The sequence below is a fragment of the Ursus maritimus genome (genome assembly GCF_017311325.1).
Source record: "Ursus maritimus isolate PB19 chromosome X unlocalized genomic scaffold, ASM1731132v1 scaffold_X1, whole genome shotgun sequence".
Lineage (NCBI taxonomy): Eukaryota > Metazoa > Chordata > Mammalia > Carnivora > Ursidae > Ursus > Ursus maritimus.
In genome coordinates, this window is record NW_024423319.1 from 54821434 (window position 1) to 54846075 (window position 24642).

Consider the following 24642-nt stretch of genomic DNA (forward strand, 5'->3'; position numbering starts at 1 on the left):
AATCTTGTCTTCCACTCTTGTTGTATACTCTGGTATTAACTGAATATTTGATATGATTCTAATTCCTCTCCTTTCTTAGTATATTAATTTTACTTATTAAAAAATTTACATGGTTGCCCTGGAGTTTGCAATATGCATTTACAACTTTAAATTCACTTGCAAAGAAGACAATACCATTTCACATGTACTGCAAGTATCTTTTAGCAGAATATTTTCAATTCCTCCCTCTTATCCCTTATAATATTATTGCCATTTATATCACTTGTCAATATATTGTTATTATTTTGAATAGAGTATTATTAGTAAGACTGACTAAGAATAAGAAAAAATACATTTACCTTAATTTATTCCTTCTCTAACCTTCTTCCTTTATGTAGATCCAAGCTTTTGACATAAATTATTTCCGCTCTCTCTGTAGACCTTCTTTTAACATTTTTTATAGGGCAGATCTCTGGTAGGGGAACAATTTCCCTCAACTTTTGTTTGAGAAAATCTTTATTTTCTTCTTCACTACTAAAAGGAAATTTCACTGGATTTAGAATTCTAGGTTGGTGTTTTTTTTTTTTTTCTTTTTTTCCTTCAACACTATTTCACACCACTCTATTCTTGTTTGCCTGGTTTCTAAAAAGAAGTTCAGTGTAATTCTTATCTTTGTTCTTGTATGAGTAAGGACCATTTATACCTCTCTGATTTTCTTTAAAGATTTTCTCTTTGTTTTTGATTTTGCAGTTTGAGTATAATATGTATAGGTGTATTTTTTAAAATATTTATTCCTCTTAGTAATCTCTGAGCTTCCTGAATCTTTTATTTGGTGTCTCTCATTAATTTGAGAAATTTTTCAGTCATTGTTACTTTCAATATTTCTTCTGTTCCTTTTCCTCATTCTTGCTATTTTTTTATTCCCATTACATTTATCTACACCTTTGTAATTGCTGCACAATTCTTCAATAATCTGTCGTCAGTTGTTTTTGTTTTCCTTTTTCAAATTTTTTTATTATGATATGTTAGTCACCATACAGTATATCCTTAGTCTTTTATGTAGTGTTCCATGATTCATTGCTTGTGTATAACACCCAGGGCCCCATGCAATATGTGCCCTCCTTCATAGCCATCACTGGTCTAGCCCAATCCCCCACAATACTCCCCTTCTGAAGCCCTCAGTTTGTTTCCCAGAGTCCATAGTCTCTTGTGGTTCATTCCCTCTTCTGTTTACACCCCCTTCATTCTTCCCTTCCTTCTCCTACTGATCTCTCTGCTATTCCTTATGTTCCACAAATGAGTGAAACCATATGATACTTGTCTTTCTCTGCTTGACTTATTTCACTTAGCATAATCTCCTCCAGTCCCATCCATGTTGCTGCAAATGTTGGGTAATCATTCTTTCTGATGGCTGAATAATATTCCATTGTATATATAGACCACATCTTCTTAATCCAGGCATCTGTTGAAGGGCATCTTGGCTCCTTCCACAGTTTAGCTATTGTAGATAATGCTGCAATGAACATTGGAGTGCATATGGCCCTTCTTTTCACCATGTGTGTATCTTTGGGGTAAATACCCAGTAGTGTACTTGCTGGGTCATTGAGTAGCTCTATTTTTAAATTTTTGAGGTACCTCCACACTGTTTTCCCAAGTGGCTGTACCAACTTGCATTCCCACCAACAGTGTAAGAGGGTTCCCCTTTCTCCACATCCCCTCCAACATTTGTTGTTTCTTGCCTTGTCCATTTTTGCCATTCTAACTGGTGTAAGGTGGTATCTCAATGTGGTTTTGATTTCAATTTCCCTGATGGCTAATGATTTGAACATTTTTTCATGTGTCTGTCAGCCATTTGTATGTCCTCTTTGAAAAAGTGTCTGTTCATGTCTTCTGCCCATTTTTTTGATTTGATTATTTGTTTCTCATGTATTGAGTTTGAGAAGTTTTTTATAGATTTTGGATACCAGCCTTTTATCTGTAGTGTCATTTGCAAATATCTTCTTCCATTCCGTGGGTTGACTGTTTGTTTTGTTGACTATTAACTTTGCTGTGCAGAAACTTTTTATCTTGACAAAGTCCCAAAAGTTCATTTTTTCTTTTGTTTTCCTTGCCTTCGGAGATGTGTCTTGAAAGAAGTAGCTGTGGCCGATGTCGGAGAGGTTGCTGCCTATGTTCTCCTCTATGATTTTGATGTATTCCTTTCTCACATTGAGATCTTTCATCCGTTTGGAGTTTATCTTTGTGTATGGTGTGAGAGAGTGGTCAAGTTTCATTCTTTTGTATATAGCTGTCCAATTTTACCAGCACCATTTATTGAAGAGACTGTCCTTTTTCTACTGGATGTTTTTTCCTGCTTTGTCAAAGATTAGTTGACCATAAAGTCAAGGGTCCATTTCTGGAGTCTGTATTCGGTTCCATTGGTCTATGTGTCTGTTTTTGTGCTAGTACCATGCTGTCTTGGTGATCACAGCTTTTTAGTATAGCTTGAAATCAGGCAACATGATGCCCCCAGCTTTGTTTTTCTTTTTCAACATTTCCTTGGCAATTCAGGGCCTTTTCTAGTTCCACACAAATTTCAGGATTGATTTTTCCAACACTTTGAAAAATGTCATTGGTATTTTGATCGGGATGGCGTTGAAAGTGTAGATTGCTCTGGGTAACATAGACATTTTAACTATCTTTATTCTTCTAATCCATGAGCATGGAATGTTTTTCCATCTTTTTGTGTCTTCTTCAATGTCCTTCATCACTGTTATGTAGTTTCTACTGTATAAATCCTTTACCTCTTTGCTTAAGTTTATTCTGAGATATCTTAGGGGGGTTAGTACTATTGTAAATGGGATCGATTCCCTAATTTCTCTTTCTTCAGTCTCACTGTTCGTGTATAGAAATGCAACTGATTTCTGAGCATTGATTTTGTATCCTGCCACATTACTGAATTGCTCTACAAGTTCTAGTAAATTGGGGGTGGAGTCTTTTGGGTTTTCCATATAGATTATCATGTCATCTGCGAAGAGAGACAGTTTGACTTCTTCTTTGACAATTTGGATACATTTTATCCCTTTTTGTTGTCTGATTGCTGTTGCAAGGACCTCTTGTACTATGTTGAATAATAATGGCGAAAGTGGGCATCCTTGTCATGTTCCTGATCTTAAGGGAAAGGCTTTCAGCTTTTCCCCACTGAGAATGATATTCACTGTAGGCTTTTCATAGGTGGTTTTTATGAGATTGAGGAATGTACCCTCTATCCCTACACTCTGAAGTGTTTTAATCAGGAAAGGATCCTGGGGGCGCCTGGGTGGCACAGTCGTGAAGCATCTGCCTTTGGCTCAGGGCGTGATCCCAGCATTCTGGGATCGAGCCCCACATCAGGCTCCTCCGCTAGGAGCCTGTTTCTTCCTCTCCCACTCCCCCTGCTTGTGTTCCCTCTTTCACTGGCTGTCTCTGTCAAATAAATAAATAAAATCTTTTTTTTAAAAAAGGAAAGGATGCTGTATTTTGTCAAATGCTTTTTCTGCATCAATTGAGAGGATCATATGGTTCATGTCTTTTCTCTTATTAATGTGATCTATCACACTGATCAATTTGCGAATGTTGAACCACACTTGCATCCCAGGGATGGATCCCACCTGGTCATGATGGATAATCCTTTCATTGTACTGTTGGATACTATTAGCTAGGATCTTGTTGAGAATTTTGTTGTCCATATTCATCAGGGATATTGGTCTGTAATTCACCTTTTTGATCGGGTCTTTGCCTGGTTTTGGGATCAAGGTAATGCTGGCCTTGTAGAATGAGTTTTGAAGTTTTCCTTCCGTTTCTATTTTTTGAAACAACTTCAGGAGACTAGGTATTATTTCTTTTTTGAATGTTTGATAGAATTCCCCAGGCAGTCCATCAGGCCCTGAAGTCTAATTTTGGAGGTTTTTCATCACTAATTCAATATCTTCATGATTAATCGGTCTCTTTAGATAATTAATTTCTTCCTGTTCCAGTCTTGGTAGTTTATAGGTTTCTAGGAGGCATCCGTTTCTTCCAGGTTATTTAATTTATTGGCATATAGTTGTTGATAGTAGTTCCTAATGATTGTTTCTATTTCTTTGGTGTTAGTCGTGATCTCTCCCCTTTCATTCATAATTTTATTAATTTAGATCCTTTCTCTATTCCTTTGAATAAATCTGGCCAGTTGCTTATAGATCTTTTTAATTCTTTCAAAGAACCAGCTTCTAGTTTTGTTGATCTGCTCTACCATGCCCCTGGTTTCTAATTCATTGATCTCTGCTCTAATCTTGATCAGTTGCATTCTCGGGCATGGGTTAGGCCTGTTCTGCTGTTCCATCTCCAGCTTCTTAAGGTAAGAATATAAAAACTGCATTTTAGATTATTCTATTCTTTTGAGTGAGGCTTGGATGGCTATATATTTTCCCCCTTAGGACCGCCTTTGCAGTGTCCCATAGATTTTGGACCAATGTGTTTTCGTTCTCATTGGTTTCTATAAATTGCTTAAGCTCTTCTTTAATTTCCCGGTTTGCCCAATCATTTTTAAGCAGGATGGTTCTTAGTTTCCATGTGTTTGAGTTTCTTTCAAATTTTTCCTTGTGATTGAGTACCAGTTTCAAAGCATTGTGGTCTGAGAATATGCAGGCAATAATCTCAGTCTTTTGGTATCAGTTGAGACCTGTTTTATGACCTAGTATATGGTCTATTCTGAAGAATGTTCCATGTGCATTCAAAAAGAATGAATATTCTGTTGTTCTAGCATGTAGTGTTCTGTATATATCCATGAGGTCCATCTGGTCCAGTGTTTCATTCAAAGCTTTTGTTTCTTTGTTGATTTTCTGATTGGATGATCTGTCTATTGCTGAGATCAGAGTGTTGAGGTCACCTAGTATTAATGTATTATTATGTCCCTTTATTCTGGTTAAGAGTTGTCTTGTGTATCTGGCTGCTCCCCTGTTGGGGGCATATATATTTATAATTATTAGATCCTCTTTTTGGATACACCCTTTAGAATACTGTAGTGTCCTTCTGTACCTCTGACTATAGTTTAGCTTAATGTCTAATCTGTCTGATATGAGAATTCCTACCCCAGCTTTCTTTTGAGGTCCATTGGCATGAAAGATGGTATTCCATCCCTTTACTTTCAGTCTGGATATATCTTTAGGTTCAAAATGAGTCTCTTGTAGACTGCAAATGGATGGGTCATGTCTTTTTATCCAATCTGCTACCCTATGGCATTTTATGGGAGCATTTAGGCCATTCACATTGAGAATGATTGTTGAAAGATATGATTTTAATGATGTCATGCTGCCTGTGAAGTCTTTGTTTCTATGGATTGTAAATTTCTGTTCTGTATCACTCTTGGGGTCTTTTTACTTTTATAGAACTCCCCTTAATATTTCTTCTAGGGCTGGCTTGGTAGTCACATATTCTCTCAGTTTCTGCCAGTCTTGGAAGGTCCTCATCTCTCCATCCATTCTGAATGACAGCCTTGCTGGGTAAAGGATCCTTGGCTGTATGGTTTTCTCACTTAGTGCTCTGAATATGTCTTGCCAGCTTTTTCTGGCTTGCCAGGTCTCTGTAGACAGGTCTGACGTTATTCTGATGTTCCTCCCTCTGTAGGTGAGGAATCTCTTCCCCCTTGCTGCTTTCAAGATTATTTCTTTGGATCTAAGATTTGCAAATTGTACTATTATGTGACGTTGTGTTGGTCTGTTCTCCTTGATCTTGGGAGGGGTCCTCTCTGCCTCTTGGACATGAATGCTTATTTCCTTCACCAGATTAGGGAAGTTCTCAGCTACAATCTGTTCAAATATCTCTTCTAGACCTCTCTCTTTCTCCACTCCCTCAGGGATACTGATGATTCTGATGTTGGAACATTTCATTGAGTCAGTAACCCCCCACAGTCTTATTTCTTGAAAGTGGAGTTTCTTAAGCCATGTTTCTTCTCTTTCTTTCTTTTCTATCATCTCATCCTCTAACTCATGAATTCATTCTTCTGCCTTGTTTACCCTGGCAGTCAGAGCATCCAGTTTAGACTGCGTTTGGTTCATAACATTTTTAATTTCTGCCAGATTCCCTCTCATTTCTGCCCTTAAAGATTCTATATTCTCGTTAATATTTTCGTTAATATTTTTTTCAAGCATCCACATCATCTTGACCATTGTTACCTGAAATCTATTTCTGACAATTTGGTTATATCCATATTCATTTGTTCTGTGGCAGAGGCCACAGTTTCTGTTTCTTTCCTTTGTTGGGGGTTCCTCCTCCTTGTCATTCTGGTGAGGTGTCATTGTGAGGATGTAGAGAGCCCAAATTATTGACCAGGACCCAAGCAAGATGCACTTGTTTTATAGGGACCTTAGGGATGTGGGCTTCTTGTTCTTTCAGACTGCCTTCTGGGGGAGGGGCCTGCTGTGCTGATACTCAGGCAACTCTGTTTGGGTAGAGTTACCCTGTCCACTGTCGGGGGGGAGGTGGGCATAGTGTGAACTGGTTTATCCGGGCTTTTGTTCTCTGTCGGCTTTCCCTGGTGGCTTTCTGTGACTCTTCAGAGGGTCAGAGCAGCAGTGGTCATATCCAAGCCTCTGTCTCAGAACAGAGAGATCACAGTTCACTCTCTACTGAGCTCTCCTGGCCACTCTAACTCTGTTTCCCTTGGTGCTGCTAAAAACCTCACGGCATCCCAGGTTGTGAGCCCCACAGCCACTCTCCTAGCCCTCACTTCCAGGGCTGGCATGTGTCTGTCCTTTGTGCTTCTAACACTGCCAGCCACCCCCGGTTCCCACGCGTGCTCCCAAGCTCCCTATTTCAGTGTGGTTCGCACACGCTTCAGAGCTCCAATTTTCAGTCTGGTCGCGTGCGCATTCCCGGGCTCAAGGTCTCAGTCTGCTTTCTTGGGGGTGCCAGTCTGCGAGTCTGGCCTGGTCCCTAGTGCAGGTGGCTACTACTTCCCAGTGCCCGAGCGTGGCGGCTCCCACCCCCTTCTGTTTATCTTTCGATATCTGTGTGCAGATTCATGGCTCCCTGCTATGTACCTCAATACCTAGCACAGTAGATGTTTGTTTGTAGAGATCCAGTTGTATCTTCTTACATGTTAGGCTGATTTCATGGGTGTTCAGTATGGTCTGGTAGATATCCAGCTCGATTCAGGGGACCAGATTAAAAAGGGTCCCCTACTCCTCTGCCATCCTCAGTCATGGTTTTTTGTTTTGTTTTGTTTTTTCACTTTTTTTCCATTTTGGGAAGTTTCTATTGACATACTTCAATTGTTAACTTTGTCTGGTCTACTGATCAGCCCATCAAAGCTCTTCATTTTGTTGGAGTGTTTTTGATTTCTAGCATTTACTTTTGCTTCTTAAAAATTTCATCTCTCTGCTTATATTTCCCATGTATGTTTTATTCAAGTATAAGTAACATACATTGTTAACATTCCCATGTATTCTTGTATGTTTTCCATTTTCTTAGTATACTAATTATAGTTATTTTAAGTTCTCAGTCTGATAATTCTAAAATATGTGCTATATCTAATTCTGGTTGTGATGCTTGCTTTATATCTGTAGACTGTGTTTGTTTTTTTGTTTTTATGTTTTTGTTTTTGATTTTTTCATGCCTTGTAATTTTTGTTTTAAAGCCTGAAATGGTGCATTGGCTAAAGGTAACTGAGGTAAACAGGCTTTTAGTTGGATGCTTTATTTTTAACTGACTGGGAATTAGGTTATATTTACTGTTTGCTGTAGCTGTTGTATTAGTGGTAGTAATTTCTTATCCCCCCTGTTATCTTTGGTGTATCTTAAAGAGTTCAAATTCAGTTGCATCTGAGGACTTCAGTTTTCTTAGTTGTAACCCACTGTTCTTACACAGAGCCTTAGTGTGGTGATGGTAAAATGTGTAAGGAGGAGAAACATATGATTAGATTTCAGTCTCTTAGTGAGCATGTGTCCTTAGGCTGTGATTTTCACAAGTGATTTTTGTTTTTTTTTTCTCTCTAGGTGAGAGAGAAAGGCTAAAGGTGGCTAAAGTTAAGTATTTCTCTTTCCCCACAGGAAATGTTAAAGGGGCTAGAGATGTGCATTTCCCTTACCTCACTTCAGTGATTACAGGGTGCTGGATTTTAATATATCCTTTTCCCCACATCAGTTAGGCTCTGATAAAACAGAATAGTTTAACTCTGGTAAAGTTGTTTCCTTTGAGGATAGGCCTTTGTTGAGGAGAACAGAACACTGAGCATATTTTGAAATGGATATTTTTCTTGTCCCCCAGCCAAAAACATGAAGGGAATTTTCTCACGTTCTCCCTGAGAACATGAAGGTGCTCCTGAAGTTTAGACTCATGAAAGTGCAGACACCCACTAAGAACTGACCCCCAGGGTCTTTTATCTCTCAAGCTAGGTCCTCACTGAGTCTCCAACAATTTCAATGTTTCTACCGGACTCTAGCTGTGGCTTCTGCTCCTTATAAGCTCTGATTATCTGTATCTGCCTATCTTTCCAGTTTTGGGGACAGCTCTGCCATGTGAATTAAATCTCTGATGGATTTAAAAGAGTTTTTGTTCTTGCTTTGAGGAGGAGTGACTTCTAAATTCTTGAGTGACTTCTAAACTCTTTATGCGTCAGACCAGAAACTGGAAGTTTTCCAAGTTCTCTTGCTTTATGAAATAAGTCTACCTTAATCAGTCCTTTTTTGACTTCTCAAAACATATTTATACCTTTCTTGGCATTTGTTTATTTACTGTTGCTTAACAGTCCATTTTTTATGGCACCCTTCACATTTGAGTTTATAATATTTTTAAAGTAAGACCATAACTTATTTTGTATGCTTAATAACTGATAATTTCATTAAGATTTAAAACATCATATTAAAATATCTCAGAAACTCTCTGTTCTGTTGTTTTAATCCTAAGGTTTAGTGGGAAAATGAAAATCTCAGGGAAAGAAATAATGGAAGTTTTTTCTCAGATTTGTGGACACTGAGACTTGGAAAAGTTAGATGAATTCTCTGAGGTCAAATAGTAATATGGAATTTTAAAAATGTGGATTTCAAACCCAAGTTTATGTGACTATGAACAACATTCTTAATTACTCTGCTACATGGCCTCCCTTGTATCTCTACTCTGCTACATGCCCTCTCAATCTATCTTTACTCTAAAACCCACACTTTCAAATGAATCCCTCTCAATCTACCCTTATGACTTCAAATTGTTAAACATTATGGAAGAAGAATACACTAGTCCTGCTTGTCCAACGTGTCTAGTGGGTCTTGTGTGGTATTTTTCTCAACACGAGTTTTGAAAGGACTGTATACATACTATTGTTCAGTAAGTGGTTCTGCTGCAGTGGATTGAGGGTGGGAGCACCCCCAAGTCCTGGCTGGCTAGCCAGGGCTGCATGAGCAAGTCCATGTTGGGGTCCAGGAGCAGTGAGAGAAGATTGCATCTTATCCTTATCCCAGGAGGATTCACTTCCACCTGAAAAACATTTTTATAAACAGATTGTAATTTGGCAACTTTCCATGAGAGGTTTTTTGAAAAATTCCCTTTTAGGGTGAAATTATTAATCTTACTTCTTAGAAAATTATTATTAAACACAGGTAACTCACTTTTATAATGGTTTCAAAAACTTTCAATAGCCTTCAAGCTGCTTCTGAGAAGACTAAACAACTCTAACGAATGATATAGTTATAGGTAGTGTAAACAAATCAGAAATCATAATGAATAGCTTTTGAAGGCACTAACTTGTTGAAGGCCATTAACTGACCATTACTGTCTCCCATTCTGGTGGTGCCAATGTGCTTCCCTGTTCCCTAACAGAGGAAAAACGACACTGGCTGAGGGCAGCAAACCTTGGTGCCGGCTTTTTGCTGTGACTTACCATAAACTCCCAGCCGCTGCAGGGTCATGCAACTGCTTTACTGGGACAAACCAGCAAATGGCAAAAGCACAGTGACCCTCCCTTAGAAGATCACTGAAGGTATGTGCCACATGGGTCCCTAAAATTTGGAGTTTTGAAACCCAGTTGCATGCCTGAGATAAAGCACAAGAGTACTATGCCACTTGGCAGGCAGACAACTCAGACGCAGACAAGGAGAGGACAAAGATCTGATGGAAGCTGAGGACAAAAGAGGGGTGATTATTCACTCTTCCATGAAGGCTTACTGAAGAGTGATGGGTTCAAACTCCCCACTCCAGGGAGGAGAAAGTAGAACAAATCCATTCCCTTCCCTTGCACCGCAACACAGACCAACTTCAGTGAACAATGCAGTGCCCTGCAGTGGAGACTGGAGCTGCTTACATTAAGCCCTGACACCCTGTGCCCTACAGGTTTATGTCTACTAGGGCAGATTGACCTGAAAATGAGCCCAGCAAGCCTCTTCCTCAGAAGATCAGCATAAACCCCTCAACACACCAAGTCTCCTGATCGTAGAGTGCTACGAAGCTTCAGCTATAGGAGAAATAAGATCTACCTTCTTTCTTTGAATCTAGGTTCTTTTAACAAGCAGACTGAACACACTTAGGTAAAACTTGTCACACAGTGGACAAGGTCCTAACACCCCCCACTACAGGCAAGGAGAAACTCTTCAGAGGACTTACCTGAGGACGGGAGCAACCAAAACACAACAGCAGAGTGCATATAAGACCTCCGCCCTATTTTTGGACTTCTTTATATAGCCATTACTCTCAGGAGCATGAATATAACAGGCTTTCCTAACAATCACACACACACACATACAAACAGTGAATTAGACAAAATGACAACATGTAGGAATTCATCCATAAAGAAAGAACAGGAAGAAGTAATGGCTAGGAGTTTAATCAATACAAATATAAGATGTATGAAACAGATTTTAAACAACAATTATAAGGGTAGTAGCTGGGCATGAAAAAAGCATAGAAGACATTAAAGAATCCCAGAGATTTTTAAAAAGCTAAAAATTAGTCAGTCCAAAATTAAAAATGCTATAACTGAGATGAAAACCCAACTGGATGCCATGACAATGAGGATGGAAGGAGCAGAGGAATGAATCACTGATCTAGAAGATAAAATTATGGAAAAATAATGAAGCTGAAAAGAAGAGGGAAGGAAAGGTATTGGATCACAAATGTAGACTTAAGGAACTCAGCAACTTCTTAAAACATAATAGCATTCATATCATAGGAGTTCCAGGAGAAGAGAAAGGAAAGGGGTCAGAAGTTTTAACTGAGCAAATTATAGATGAAAATTTGCCTAATCTGGGGAAGGAAACAGCAAAATCCAAGAAGCACAGAGAACTCCCATTAAATTCAACAGAAGCCAGCCTTCACCAAGACATATCATAGTCAAATACACAAGATACACAGAAAAGGAAAGAATGTTGAAAGCAGCAAGGGAAAAAAAAAGTCCTTGACATACAAGTGGAGACAGATCAGTTTTGCAACAGATCTGTCCACAGAAACATGGCAGGCCAGAAGAAAGTTGCATGATACATTTAATGTGCCGAATGGGAAGATATGCAGCCAAGCATACTTTATCCAACAAGCCTGTCATTCAGAATAGAAGGAGAGATAAAAGATTTCCCAGACAAACAAAAAGTAAAGGAGTTCATGAGCACTAAATGAGCCCTGCAAGAAATATTAAAGGGGGCTCTTTTAGTGGGGAAAAAGACCAAAAGCAATACAGAATAGAAAGGAACAGAGAACATCACCAAAAACACCAACTATACAGGTAACACAATGACACTAAATTCATATCAATAATCACTCTGAATGTAAATGGACTAAATCCTGCCATCAAAAGACATAGGGCATCAGAATGGATTAAAAAACATGAACTGTCTATATGCTGCTTATAAGAGACTCATTTTAGACCTAAAGATACCTGCAGAATGAAAGTGAAGGAATGGAGACTTCAGATAGGAGAAGCAAGTAAGATGGCAGAGTACTAGGGAGACCCTGGGTTTGTCTTGTCCCATGAATACAGCTAGATCAACATCAAATTATTTTGAACAACTAGGATATCAATCTGAGGATTAAAAACCATCTTGCACAAGGGTGCCTGGGTGGCTGTCGTTAAGCATCTGCCTTCAGCTCAGGTTATGATCCCAGGGTCTTGGAATCAAGCCCTGCATTGGGCTCCCTGCTTGGCAAGCCTTCTTCTCCCTCTCCTTCCACCTGCTGCTCCCACTGTTGTGTTCTCTTTTTCTATCAAATAAATAAATAAAATCTTAAAAAAAGAAAACATTTTGCACAAATGGAGGGAGAGAGAGAATGTGGCAGATGCAATATTCAGAGACATGAATTGGGGGAGAGAAAAACCATGGTGCTGTGGAGGAGAGGGAGCCCTTTTTGAAGAGAGGGAGAGAGTGGGAGAAAGAGCAATGCATAGGGCTCATGCAAGACACTGTGGTGAGGGGATCCCCTGGGTCACAGTGGGAAAGAATGTTCCCCTTCCTGAAGTACATTTAGAAGAGGGTATATTGCCTCTCCAAGGTCAAAAAACCCACCAGTGCCATTGAGTGGCTTTTCAACAGCAGGGCACAAAAGGGAGGGCAGATAATCTGGTTGCAGCTTTTCACTATAATTCACAATAGACTCCAGGGATCCTCACAGCAATGCAATTGCTTTTCTGGGACAGAACATGTCAGGTGCAGTGCTGTGAGGCTCTTGTGGGGGAGGGGAGTGGGTCTGCATATTGTCAGGTCTTTAAGATTTGGAGTTTTGAATCCCAGCCACTGACCAGAGATAAAACACAGAACTGTGGCACTGGACAAGCAGATGGCCCAGGCACAGACAGGTTGGGGGACAAAAACCTGGGACATAGGAGGGAAGATTGTTCCTGTCTTTGAAGTCCTCAGGAACAGTGGTGGCCCTGAGTTCCCCTCCCTGTGAATGAGTGCAGGTTGACATAATCTTCTACCCCCCCAACCAGTCCAACAGTATGGTTGGACTTCAGAGAAAAAAACAGCACCCCCAGTAAAGGCTGTAGTCACATACACTGAACCACACCACCCTGTGCCTAGCAGGGGCATCTTTACAAGAGCAGGTCTGACTGTAAGCCAGAGCAGTGAGCCTCTCCCCCAGAGGACCAATGCAGGGCACCCACAAATACCAAATCTACTGATTATCAAAGCATCAGCTTCAGTTATGGTAGACATAGGACCAGATCTTTTTTTTTAATTATTTTTTATTTTATTTTTTAAATTTTTAAAATTTAATTTCTTTTCTTTTTTCTTTTTTTTCTTTTCTCTTTGGAATCAGGCTTATAGTTTTTTGTTCATTTGTTGGTTTGTTTATTTAAGCCTCTCCTTTTGGAACAAGATTCTTCCCCCCACCCCCTCTTCTTTATTCTGTCTTTGTTTTTCTTTGGAATCAGCTTATAGTTTTTTGTTTGTTTGCTTTTTTTTTCTTTTCCTTTTCACTTTTCTTGGATCAAGCTTTTTTTAAAGGCTTATATTAACAAAAAAATCAAAACACACCTAGTTAAAGGTTCAGACACTTCCCACTGCAAACAAGGAGGAATTCTGCAGAGGACTGAACCTGTGAGAAAGAGCAGCCAAAACACAAAAGCAGAGTACACACAGCATACACCAGAAACACTTCCTGAAGTGCCAGGACCCCTTATTAATATAGTATTACTCTCAGGAGCAAGAAACATAACAAGCTTTCATAACACACAAAAGACAGAAACTTAGACATAATGACAAGATGGAGGAATTCTCCTCAAAAGAAAGATCAACAAGAAATCACAACCGGGGACTTTCTCAAAACAGATATAAGCAATATACCTGAACAAGAAGGTAGAACAACAGTCAAAACAGTACTAGCTGGGCTTGAAAAAAAAGCATAAAGACACAAGAGAAACCCTGGATTCTGGGATTTAAAAACCTGAAATCTAGTCAGGGCTGAAGTAAAAATACTATAACCGAGATGGAAAACCAATTAGATGTAATCACAATTAAGATGGAATAAAGAGAGGAATGAATAGGTGATATAAAATATAAAATTATGGAAAATAATGAATCTGAAAAGAAGACAGTGAGAAAACAATTAGATCACAAATGTAGTTAGGGAACTCGGAGATTCCACAAAGCATAAGAATATTCATATCATAGGAGTCCCAGAAGCAGAAGAGCAGGAAAAAGGCGCAGAAGGTCTATTTGAACCAATTATAGCATATAGCTGTGAATTACCCTAATCTGGTGAAGGAAACACATTTAAGTCCAAAAGGCACAGAGAACTCCCCTCAAAGTAAACAAAAATAGGTGAACACCAAGAGATAACATAGTGAAACTAGCCAAATAAATAGATAAGAAGATAATTCTGAAAGCAGTTAGGGACAAAAGGTCCTTAACCTACAAAGGTAGATACAAAAGGTTTGCAGCAGACCCAGCCATAGAAACTTGGCAGGTCAGAAAAAAGTGGCATGAGATATTCAACATGCTAAATGGGAAAAATATGTGGCCAAGAATATTATATTCATCAAGGCTGTCATTCAGAAAATAAGAAGAGATAAATAGTTTCTCAGAGATGCAAAAATAAAGGAGTTCATGAACACTAAACCAGCTTTGCAAGATATATTAAAGGGAACCCTTTGAGCAGGAAACAGAGACCAAAACAAACAAGGACTAGAAAGGAACACAATCTACAGGAACAGTGACTTTATATGTAATACAGTGGCATTAGGTTCATATCTATCAGTAATTACTCTGAATGCAAGTGGACTAAATGCTCCAATCAGAAGACAAAGGGTATCAGAATGGATAAAAAACAACACCCATCAATACGCTGCCTACAAGACACTCATTTTAAACCCAAGGTCATCTACACATTGAGAGTGAGAGGGTTGAGAACCATACAGTATGCTAATGGACATCAAAAGAAAGCTGGAGTAGCTATACGTATATCAGACAAAATAGATTTTAAACCAAAGACTGTAAGAAGAGCTGAAAAAGGGCTGTCATAATAAAGCAGTCTAACCAACAAGAAGATCTAACAAATGTAAACATTTATGCTCCCAACTTGGGAGCACATAAATATATAAATCAATTAATAAAAAACAAAGAAACTAACATTTGTAAATGTTTATGTCCCCAAATTGGGCTCACCCAAATATAAAAATCAATTAATAACACACATAAAGGAACTCATTGATAATAATAAAATTGGAGTAAGAGACTTTAACACCCCACTTACAGCAATGGAAAGATCCTCTAGCAGAAAATCATCAAGGAAACAATGGCTTTGAATGTCACACTGGATCAGATGATCTTTACAGATATATTCAGAGCATTTCATTCTAAATCAGCAGAATACACATCCTTTTTGAGTACACATGGAACATTCTCCAAAATAAATCACATACTGGATCACAAATCAAGCCTCAACCAGTGCAAAATGATTGAGATAACACCATGCATATTTTCAGACCACAGTACTATGAACATGAAGTCAATGACAAGAAAAGATTTGGAAGAACCACAAGTATATGGAGGTTAAAGAACATCCTTCTAAAGAATGAATGTGTTAACTAGGAAATAAAAGAAGAAATAAAAAATACATGGAAACAAATGAAAATGAAAACATGACAGTTCAAAACATTTAGGAGCAGGAAAGTAGGTCCAAACAGGGAAGTATAAATCAAAAAGGCCTACCTCAAGAAATAAGAAAAGTCTCAGATACACAATTTAAACATACACCTAAAAGAACTAGAAAAGGAACAGCAAATAAGCTTAAAGCAAGCAAAAAGGGAAATAATAAAGATTAGAGCAGAAAGAAACAATATAAAAACAAAACAGTATAATAGATCAACAAAACAGTATAACAGATCAACAAAACTAAGGGCTGGTTCTTAAAATAAATAAATAAATAAAATTAATTAATCCATAGCCAGACTGTCAAAAAGAACAGAGAAAGGACACAAATAAATAAAATCACAAATGAGAGAGGAGAGATCACAACCAACACCACAGAAATACAAATGATTATAAGAGAATATTATAAAAAATATATATGCCAAAAAAAACTGGCAATCTAGAAGAAATGGACAAATTCCTAGAAACATACAAAGTACCAAAACTGAAATAGGAAGAAATAGAAAATTTGAACAGACCCTTAACAAAGCAAAGACATTGAATAAGTAATCAAAAATCTCCCACCAAACAAATGTCCAGGGCCACATGGCTTCCCAGGGGAATTCTACCAAACATTTAAGGAAGAGTTAGTATGTATTCTCCTCAAACAGTTCCAAAGAAATAGAAATGGAAGGAGAACTTCCAAACTCATTCAAGGAAGCCAGCAATACCTTGATTCTAAAACCAGACAAAGGCCCCACTAAAAATAAAAATTACAGGCCAATATCCCTAATGAACATGGATGCAAAAATTCTCAACAACATTCTGGTAAATCGAAACCAACAGTACATTAAAAGAATTATTCAAAAGGATTAAGCAGGATTTACTCTTAGGATGCAGGGGTGGTTCAATATTTACAAATCAATCAATGTGATACACCACATTAATAAAAGAAAAGATAAGAATCATATGATTTTCTAGGGTGCTTGAGTGGCTCAGTCAGTTAAGCATATGGTTTCAGCTCAGTTCATGATCCTGGGGTCCTGGGATTGAACCCCACGTCAGGCTCCCCATTCAGGGGGGAGTCTGCTCCTCCCTCTTCCTCTGCCCCTCCACCCCACTCATGCTTTTTCTCTGTCTCTCTCTCTCATAAATAAATAAATAAATAAATAAATAAATAAACTTTAAAAATTAAAAAAAATAAAAATCAATTAAAAAAAGAATCATATTATCCTTTCAATCAATAGATGCAGAAAAAATATTTGATGGGGGCACCTGGGTGGTTCAGCTGTTAAGCATCTGCCTTCAGCTCAGGTCATGATCCTGGGGTCCTGGGATCAAGTCCTGCATCGGGCTCCCTGCTCTGCAGGAAGCATGCTTCTCCCTCTCACACTCCCCTTGCTTGTGTTCCCTCTCTTGCTATCTCTTTCTGTCAAATAAATAAATAAAATCTTAAAAAAAGAAAACATATTTGACGAAATTTAATATGCATTCTTGATAAAAACCCTCAACAAAGTAGGTTTAGATGGAAAAATACCTCAACACCACAAAAACCATGTACAAGAAACACACAGAAAATATAATACTCAATGGGGAAAACTGAGAGCTTTTCCTCTTTGGTCAGGAACAAGAGAGAGATGTCCTCTCTCACCATTGCTATTTAACACAGTACTGGAAATCTTAGCCTCAGCAATCAGACAACAGGAGAAATAAAAGGCACCCAAATCAGCAAAGAAGAAGTTTAACTTTTACTATTGACAGATGGCATGATACTCTATGTAGAAAACCCAAAAGACTCTACCAATAAATTGCTAGAATGGATACATGAATTCAGCAAAGTCAAGGCATATAAAATCAATCTATAGAAATCTGTTGCATTTCTATATGCCAATAATATAGCACCAGAAAAAGAAATCAAGGAATTAATCTCATTTACAATTGCACCAAAAGAATAAATCTAACTAAATAGTTAAAGTATCAATACCCTGAAAACAATAGAACACTTATGAAATAAACTGAAGAAAATACAGAGAATTGGGAAAATTTCCATGCTCATGTATTGGAGGAACAAATATTATTGAAATATCTATACTATCCAAAGCAATCAACACATTGAAAGCAATGCCTATGAAAATAACACCAGCCCTTTTCACAGAGCTAGAACAAACAATCCTAAAATTTGTATAGAACCACAAAAATCCCTAAATAGCCAAAGCGATCCTGAAAAAGAACAGCAAACCTGGAAGCATCTTATTCTGGATTTCAACCTATATTACAAAGCTGTAGTTATAAAGAAAGTATGGTACTGGCACAAAAACAGACACTTAGATCAACAGAACAGAATAGAGACCCCAGAAATGGGCCCACAACTATATGGTCAACTCATTTTGACAAAACAGAAAGAATATTCAAGGGGAAAAAGACAGTCTCTTCAACAAATGATCTTGGGAAGACTGGAGACCCTCATGCAAAAGAATGAAACTGGACCACTTTCTTACACCATACACAAAAATAAATCCAATATGAATGAAAGACCTAAATGTGAAACAGGAAAATATCAAAATCCTAGAGGAGAACATAGGCAACAATCTGTCTGACATCGGCTATAGTAGCATCTTACCAGACACATCACAGAAGACAAGGAAAGCAAAAGTAAAAATGAACTATTGGGACTTCATCAAAATAAATAGTTTTTGCACAGCAAAGGAAACAATCAACAAAACTAAAAGGCAACCTACAAAATGGGAGAAGATATTTGCAAATGACATTTCTGATAAAGGGCTAGAATCCGAAATCTATAAGTAACCTATCAAAGTCAACACCTGAAAAATAAATAACCCAGTTAAGAAATGGGCAGAATACATGAATAGACATTTCTCCAAAGAAGACATACGGATGGCTAACAGACACATGAAAAAATGCTCAACCTCACTCATCAGGGAAATAAAAATCAAAACCATGATAAGTTACCACCTCACACAGTGTTAGAATGGCTAAAATCAACAACACAAGGAACAACAGGTGCTGGCAAGGATGTGGAGAAAGGGGAACCCTCTTGTACTGTTGGTGGGAATTCGAACTGGTGAGGCACTCTGGAAAACAGTAAGGAGGTTCCTCAAAAAGTTAAATATAGAACTACCCTATAAACCAGCAATTGTACTACTAGGTATTTATCCAAAGGATACAAAAATAATATCAAAGGGTCACAGGCACCCCAATGTTTATAGCAGCACTTTCAACAATAGTGAAATTATGGAAGAGCCCAAATGTTCATTGTGGGATATATATATATAATGGAATATTACTCAGCCATCAAAAATAATGAAGTCTTGCCATTTGCAATGACATGAGTGAACTAAAGTATATTATGCTAAGCAAATAAGTCAGTCAGAGAAAGACAAATACCATAAGATTTCATTCATATGTGGAATTTAAGAAAGAAAACAGATGAACATATGGGAAGAGATAAAAAAAAGAGGGAAAGAAACCATTAAGAATCAGAGACTCATGATAGAGAACAAACTGAGGGTTGATGGAATGTGGTGGGTGGGTGTTGGGTTAAATAGGTGATGGGCATAAAGGAGGGCACATGTTGTGATGAGCTGGGTGTTATATGTAATTGATGAATCACTAAATTCTATTCCTGAAACCAATATTATACTATATTTTAAATGATTAGAATTTAAATACAATTTGGGAAAAAAAGAAAATAAAATGGTTGTGTGGGCTCCCATCTATTTGCTTGATGTGGTTCATTCATTCAGAGGTCAGTGGTCTTGCTCCCATTTCCTTTCTGGAATTTTGACATACACTGCCTAAAACACTGACTCTGTTTTGTGAAGGGGTATGCATGCAGAATCTTTGACACTCTGTAAAATATGTGCATTTCCTCATTTATAAAGAAGAAATCACATGCTCATGTTCTTAACATTCAACATAAAATATATTTTCACTTCTTTGAGATCTTTCCAGCACTTTTCTCATATGGATACCAATTTTTACTTTTGAAACACTCTGCCATGTTACTTCAGGTATCACATTTACAAAGTAAATATGCAATGGCTAAATGTAAAGGCTACACAGTAGTCTACTGAGTTATCGTACTATAATTTATTAAACATTGAATTTTTAGTTTGCTGTAAATTTGTCACTATTCTGAATTACACAGAGATTCCAGAGATGTGTGCACATGGAGGAAAGACCATATAATGACACAGGAAAAAGGTGGCTACCTGCAAGCCAAGAAGAGAGGTTTCAGGAGAGTCCACACCTGTTGACATTTTGATCTTGGAGTTCTAGCCTCCAAAACTGTGTGAATATAAATTTGTGTTATTTAACTGACAATTCTGTATTGTCTTAGTCCTTTTGGGCTGCCAGAGTAAAAACAACATAATAAATACAGCATAGATTGGAAGATTCAGTGTATGTTGAGGACCCACTTTCTGGTTCATAGATAGCCATATTCTCACTGTGTCCTCCCATGGCATAAGGGATCTCAGAAGTTCTTTGGGGTCTATTTTATGAAAGCATTTATCCCATTCATGACATCTTAAAGGCCCGAACTACAAATACTATTACATTGGAGATTAAAATTTAACATATGAGGGGCATCTGGTGCTCAGTCCGTGTGTCAGTCAGAGTAAGAGAGTCCTGAGCTAGCCCAGTCCCATGTTTACAACTAGGTATCATCCACATCCAAGTCAATAAACCAGAAAGTGATTCAAAGACTGACAGAAAAATTCCACAACTAAATACAAAGAAGCTGCATCTGAAAGGTTAGGGCAATCAGAAAGGTGGAGGAAGGCTGCCTGCAAAAGGGAGAGAGCTGCATACAGGGAGAAGGCAGGGAAACGGGCCCTCACACCAGGTAGCTTACATGGGGAAGATTAATTCCCATAACGTTTGGCTTTGAAAACCACAGGGGCTGAATCCCGAGTTTGTATAACCAGTGGAACTTGGACCCTAGAGGTTTAAAAGTCAGCTGACTCAGCATGGGCTACCTGGGAGGGTGAGTGATAGCAGGGTTACTACCCTTAAAGACACAGCAGCCTGCACAAAAAGGCAACATAAAAAGAGTAATTTATACAACACTGGGGCCAATGAGAGACAGATTTTTTCATACTGATTTTGGAGTGTGTTGGGGGACTTTGAAAATGAAGGAGCTGGCAGTCACCATTCACCTTCTCTGACCCCTAGCATAAACAAAGGGCCACCTGTAGGAGGCTGGGCAGCATAGACACTTTCTACCTAACACACTAGCAATGCACCATGTCCAAGAATTCTCTTGAGAACTCACCTACTCCAAGCCTGCTAACTGCAGCTCTGGGCTCACAGAATTTTTTGTTAAGCTGCACATGCATCACATGCAGCTGTCAGGTACACACCTGCCACAATGTGGTATGCCAAGACAACTTGCAGCACCAACCCACATCACTGCACCATGCCCAGGTGTGTCCAGCCATTGCCAAGCTCAGTGCCCAGCCTCACACCCACAGCTACACTCACTGGTGTGCAGACCCCAACAGTCACAGTGCTTGGGGGGATCCAGCATAGGACGAAAGCTCAGCACAATTTTTTGCCAACAATGCTGCCTCAAACCCAATTTCCCCAGCAGGCATGCCCTCTCAAAGCTGGCCTTCCTGGGTCCCACTAACATCACAGACAGAAAGCACAGCCCACAACAAGCAGAGTCAGTGCAGATGATTGCACTGGAAGGAAAAGTGACTCAGACACAAGAGCAGGAAATAAGCAACATGCATAGGATACTCTTATGAAGTGTCAGGTTCTCATGAACAGGGACACTGCACTGCAGGTCGTTCCAGGACCTCTTCTTCATAAAGTTGCTACTTTTAAGAGCAGAAGACATAATTGCTTTTCTTAACACAGAGAAACAGAGAAGCAGACAAAATAAGGAAACAGAAATTTATCCTAAATGAAAGAACAAGATAAGGCATGGCCAGATATCTAAGTGAAACAGATTTAAATAACATGTCTGAGAATTTAAAGCAAGGATCATAAGGGTACGCACTGAACTTGAGAAAAGTGTGGAAAACATGACTGAGACCTTAGCACACAGATCAGGAATAACATAGCAGAGATAAAAGGCTCAATAAGCAAAATAAGAAACACATTTCCTGGAGTGAACAGCAGGCTGGCTAAGGAGAGGAATCAATTAATGACATAGAGACAGAACAATAGGAAGTAACCAAGCTGAATGAAAGAGACAAAAAAAGCATTATACAAAATGAGAATAGAATTGAGGAACCCAATGACTCCATCAAACATAATAACATTTATATTATAGGAGTACCAGAAGAAGAGAGAGAATAGGGGGCAAAAAATTTATTTCAAGAAATAATAGCTGAAAACTTCCCTAATCTGTGGAAGGAAACAGACATCCAGATCCAGGAGGCAGAGAACTCTCATTGCAATAAAAAAAAGCAGACCCCACACCAAGACATATTGTAATTAAATTGGGAAAATACAGGGATAAAGAAAAAAAAATTAAAAGCAGCAAGACAAATGAAGATAGTAACTTACAAGGGAAAATCCATAAGGCTAGCAGAAGATTTTTCAGCAGAAACTTGGCAAGCCAGAAGAAAGTGGCGTGATATAATCAGCATGCTGAATGGGAAAAATCTGTAGCCAATAATACTCTATCCAGCAAGGTTGTCATTCAGAATAGAAGGATAGATAGTTTCTCAGAAATACAAAAAGTAGTTCATGAGCACTAAACCAGCCCTTCAAGAACTATTAAAAGGGACTGAGTGGAAAGGAGAGACCAAAAGTGACGTTGATAAAGGTAGGAAACACAAAAGTAGTAAAAATGAATATTTATGTAAAAAATCATTTAAGGAACTCACAAAATTATATATATATATATATATAAAACATGGGGAGGAGAGGGTAAAAAATGGATTTAAACTTGAATGACCATCAACTTAATATAAGCTGTTCTATGTAGAAGAGTTTAGATGCAAACCTAATGGTAACCATATATCAAAACCCACTAATAACATGCAAAGAATAAAAAGAAAGAAATGCGAATATATTACTAAAGAAAATCAGCAAACCACAAAACAGAGAAAGAAGAAAGGATCAGAGAAAATCTTCAGAAACAGTGACAAAACAAATACTAAAATGATGTATCTATAAATAATTATTTTGAATATAAATGGGATAAATGCTGAAATCAAAAGGCTCCAATGGATTAAAAAAAGCAAGAGGATCTATGTGCTGCCTACAAGAGACTCATTTCAGATGTAAAAATGAAGACTGTAACATGAGACAAAGAAGGACACTATATAATACTAAAGGGGACAATCCAACAAGAAAATATAACAATTGTAAATATTTATGCACCCACATAGTAGCAACCCAATGCATAAAAGACTTAATAACAAACATAAAGGAACTAATCAATAATAATATAATAATACTATGGGACTTTAACACCCCACTTATATCAATGGACAGATCATCCAAACAGAAAATTAACAAAGAAAAAATGGCACTGTACAGGTGGATTGAACAGATATATTCAGAGCATTCCATCATAAAACAGCAGAATAAACATTTTTTCAAATGCCCATGAAACATTCTCCAGAATAGATCACATAATAGGTCACAAAACAGGCCTCACTACATTCAAGATAATTGAAATCATACCATGTGTCTTTTCTGACCACAATGCTATGAAACTATAAGTGAACCACAAGAAAAAATCAGGAAAGAACACAAATACATAGAGGTTAAATAATATGTTACTAAACAATCAATGGGTCAACCAGGAAAGACAAGAAGAAATAAAAAAAAAGACATGGAAACAAATGAAAATGAAAACACAATGGTCTAAAACCTCTGAGATGGAACATAAGTGGTTCTATAAGGGAAGTTTATAGCAATAAATGCCTACCACAAAAAGCAAAAAAGATCTCAAACTTCCCTTACACCTAAAAGAGTTAGAAAAACAACAAACAAAATGTAAAACCATTAGAAGAAAGGAAATAAAAGATTAGAGCAGAAATAAAAGATATAGAAACTTAAAAAAAAAGACAATTGATCATCAAAGAAACTAGGAGCTGGTTCTTTGAAAAAATCAATAAAACTGATAACCGCTAGCCAGACTTATCAAAAAAAAAAAAAAAGAAAGAAAAAGAAAAGAGAGAGAGAGAGAGAAAGAAAGTACCCAAATAAATAAAATCACAAATGAGGAGAAATAGCAACCAACCCCACAGAAATACAAACAATTAGAAGAGAATATTATGAAAAACTATATGTCAACAAATTGTATAACCTAGAAGAAATGGATAAATTACCACAAACGCATAAACTACCAAAACTGAAACAGGAAGAAGTAGAAAATGTGAACAGACTGATAACCAGCAAAGAAACTGAATCAGTAATCAAGAAACTCCCAGCAAACAAAAGTCCATGATCAGATGGTTTCACAGGTGAATTCTATGGAAGGTTTAAAGAAGAATTAAGACCTGTTTTTCTCAAACTATTCCAAAAAATAGAAAAGGAAGGAAAAATTCCAAATTCATTCTATGAGGCCTGCATTATAGCAATATCAAAACCAGATAAAGACATCACAAAAAAAGAGAACTACAGGCCAATATACCTGATGGACACAGATGCAAAAATTCTTAACAAGGTACTAGTAACATGAAAAAAAAAGCACTAGCAAACCAAATTCAACAATACATTAAAAGAATCATTCACCACAGTCAAGGAGAATTTATTCTTGGGTTGCAAGGGTGGTTCAATACTCACAAATCAATGTTGTTCATCTCATCAACAAGAGAAAAGATAAGAACCATATGATCATTTCAGTAGATACAAAAAAAAAAAAAAACCTTTTGACAGAGTACAACATCCATTCATGATAAAAAACCCTCAAAAAAGTAGTTGTAGAAGGAACATACCTCAATATAATAAAGACTATATATGATAATCCCACAGCTAACATCATCCTAAATGTGGAAAAACATGAGATATTGCCCCCTAAGGGCAGGAACAAGTAAAGGATGCACTCTCCCCACTTGCATTCCACATAGTACTGGAAGAGCTAGTCACAGCAATCCCAAAAAGAAATAGAAAAAGAAAAAGAAAAAGGGAA

General features: G+C 37.8%; 1 protein-coding gene across 1 annotated transcript in view; it reads right to left on the bottom strand.

Moving 5' to 3' along the window:
• Positions 1-24642, bottom strand: part of DACH2 (dachshund family transcription factor 2) — an 835748-nt gene that overhangs the window by 138174 nt on the left and 672932 nt on the right. The window contains exon 5 of the mRNA XM_008700629.2: positions 9286-9444. Within this exon, the coding sequence (XP_008698851.2) occupies positions 9286-9444 (159 nt within the window). The remainder of the gene's footprint in view (positions 1-9285; positions 9445-24642) is intronic.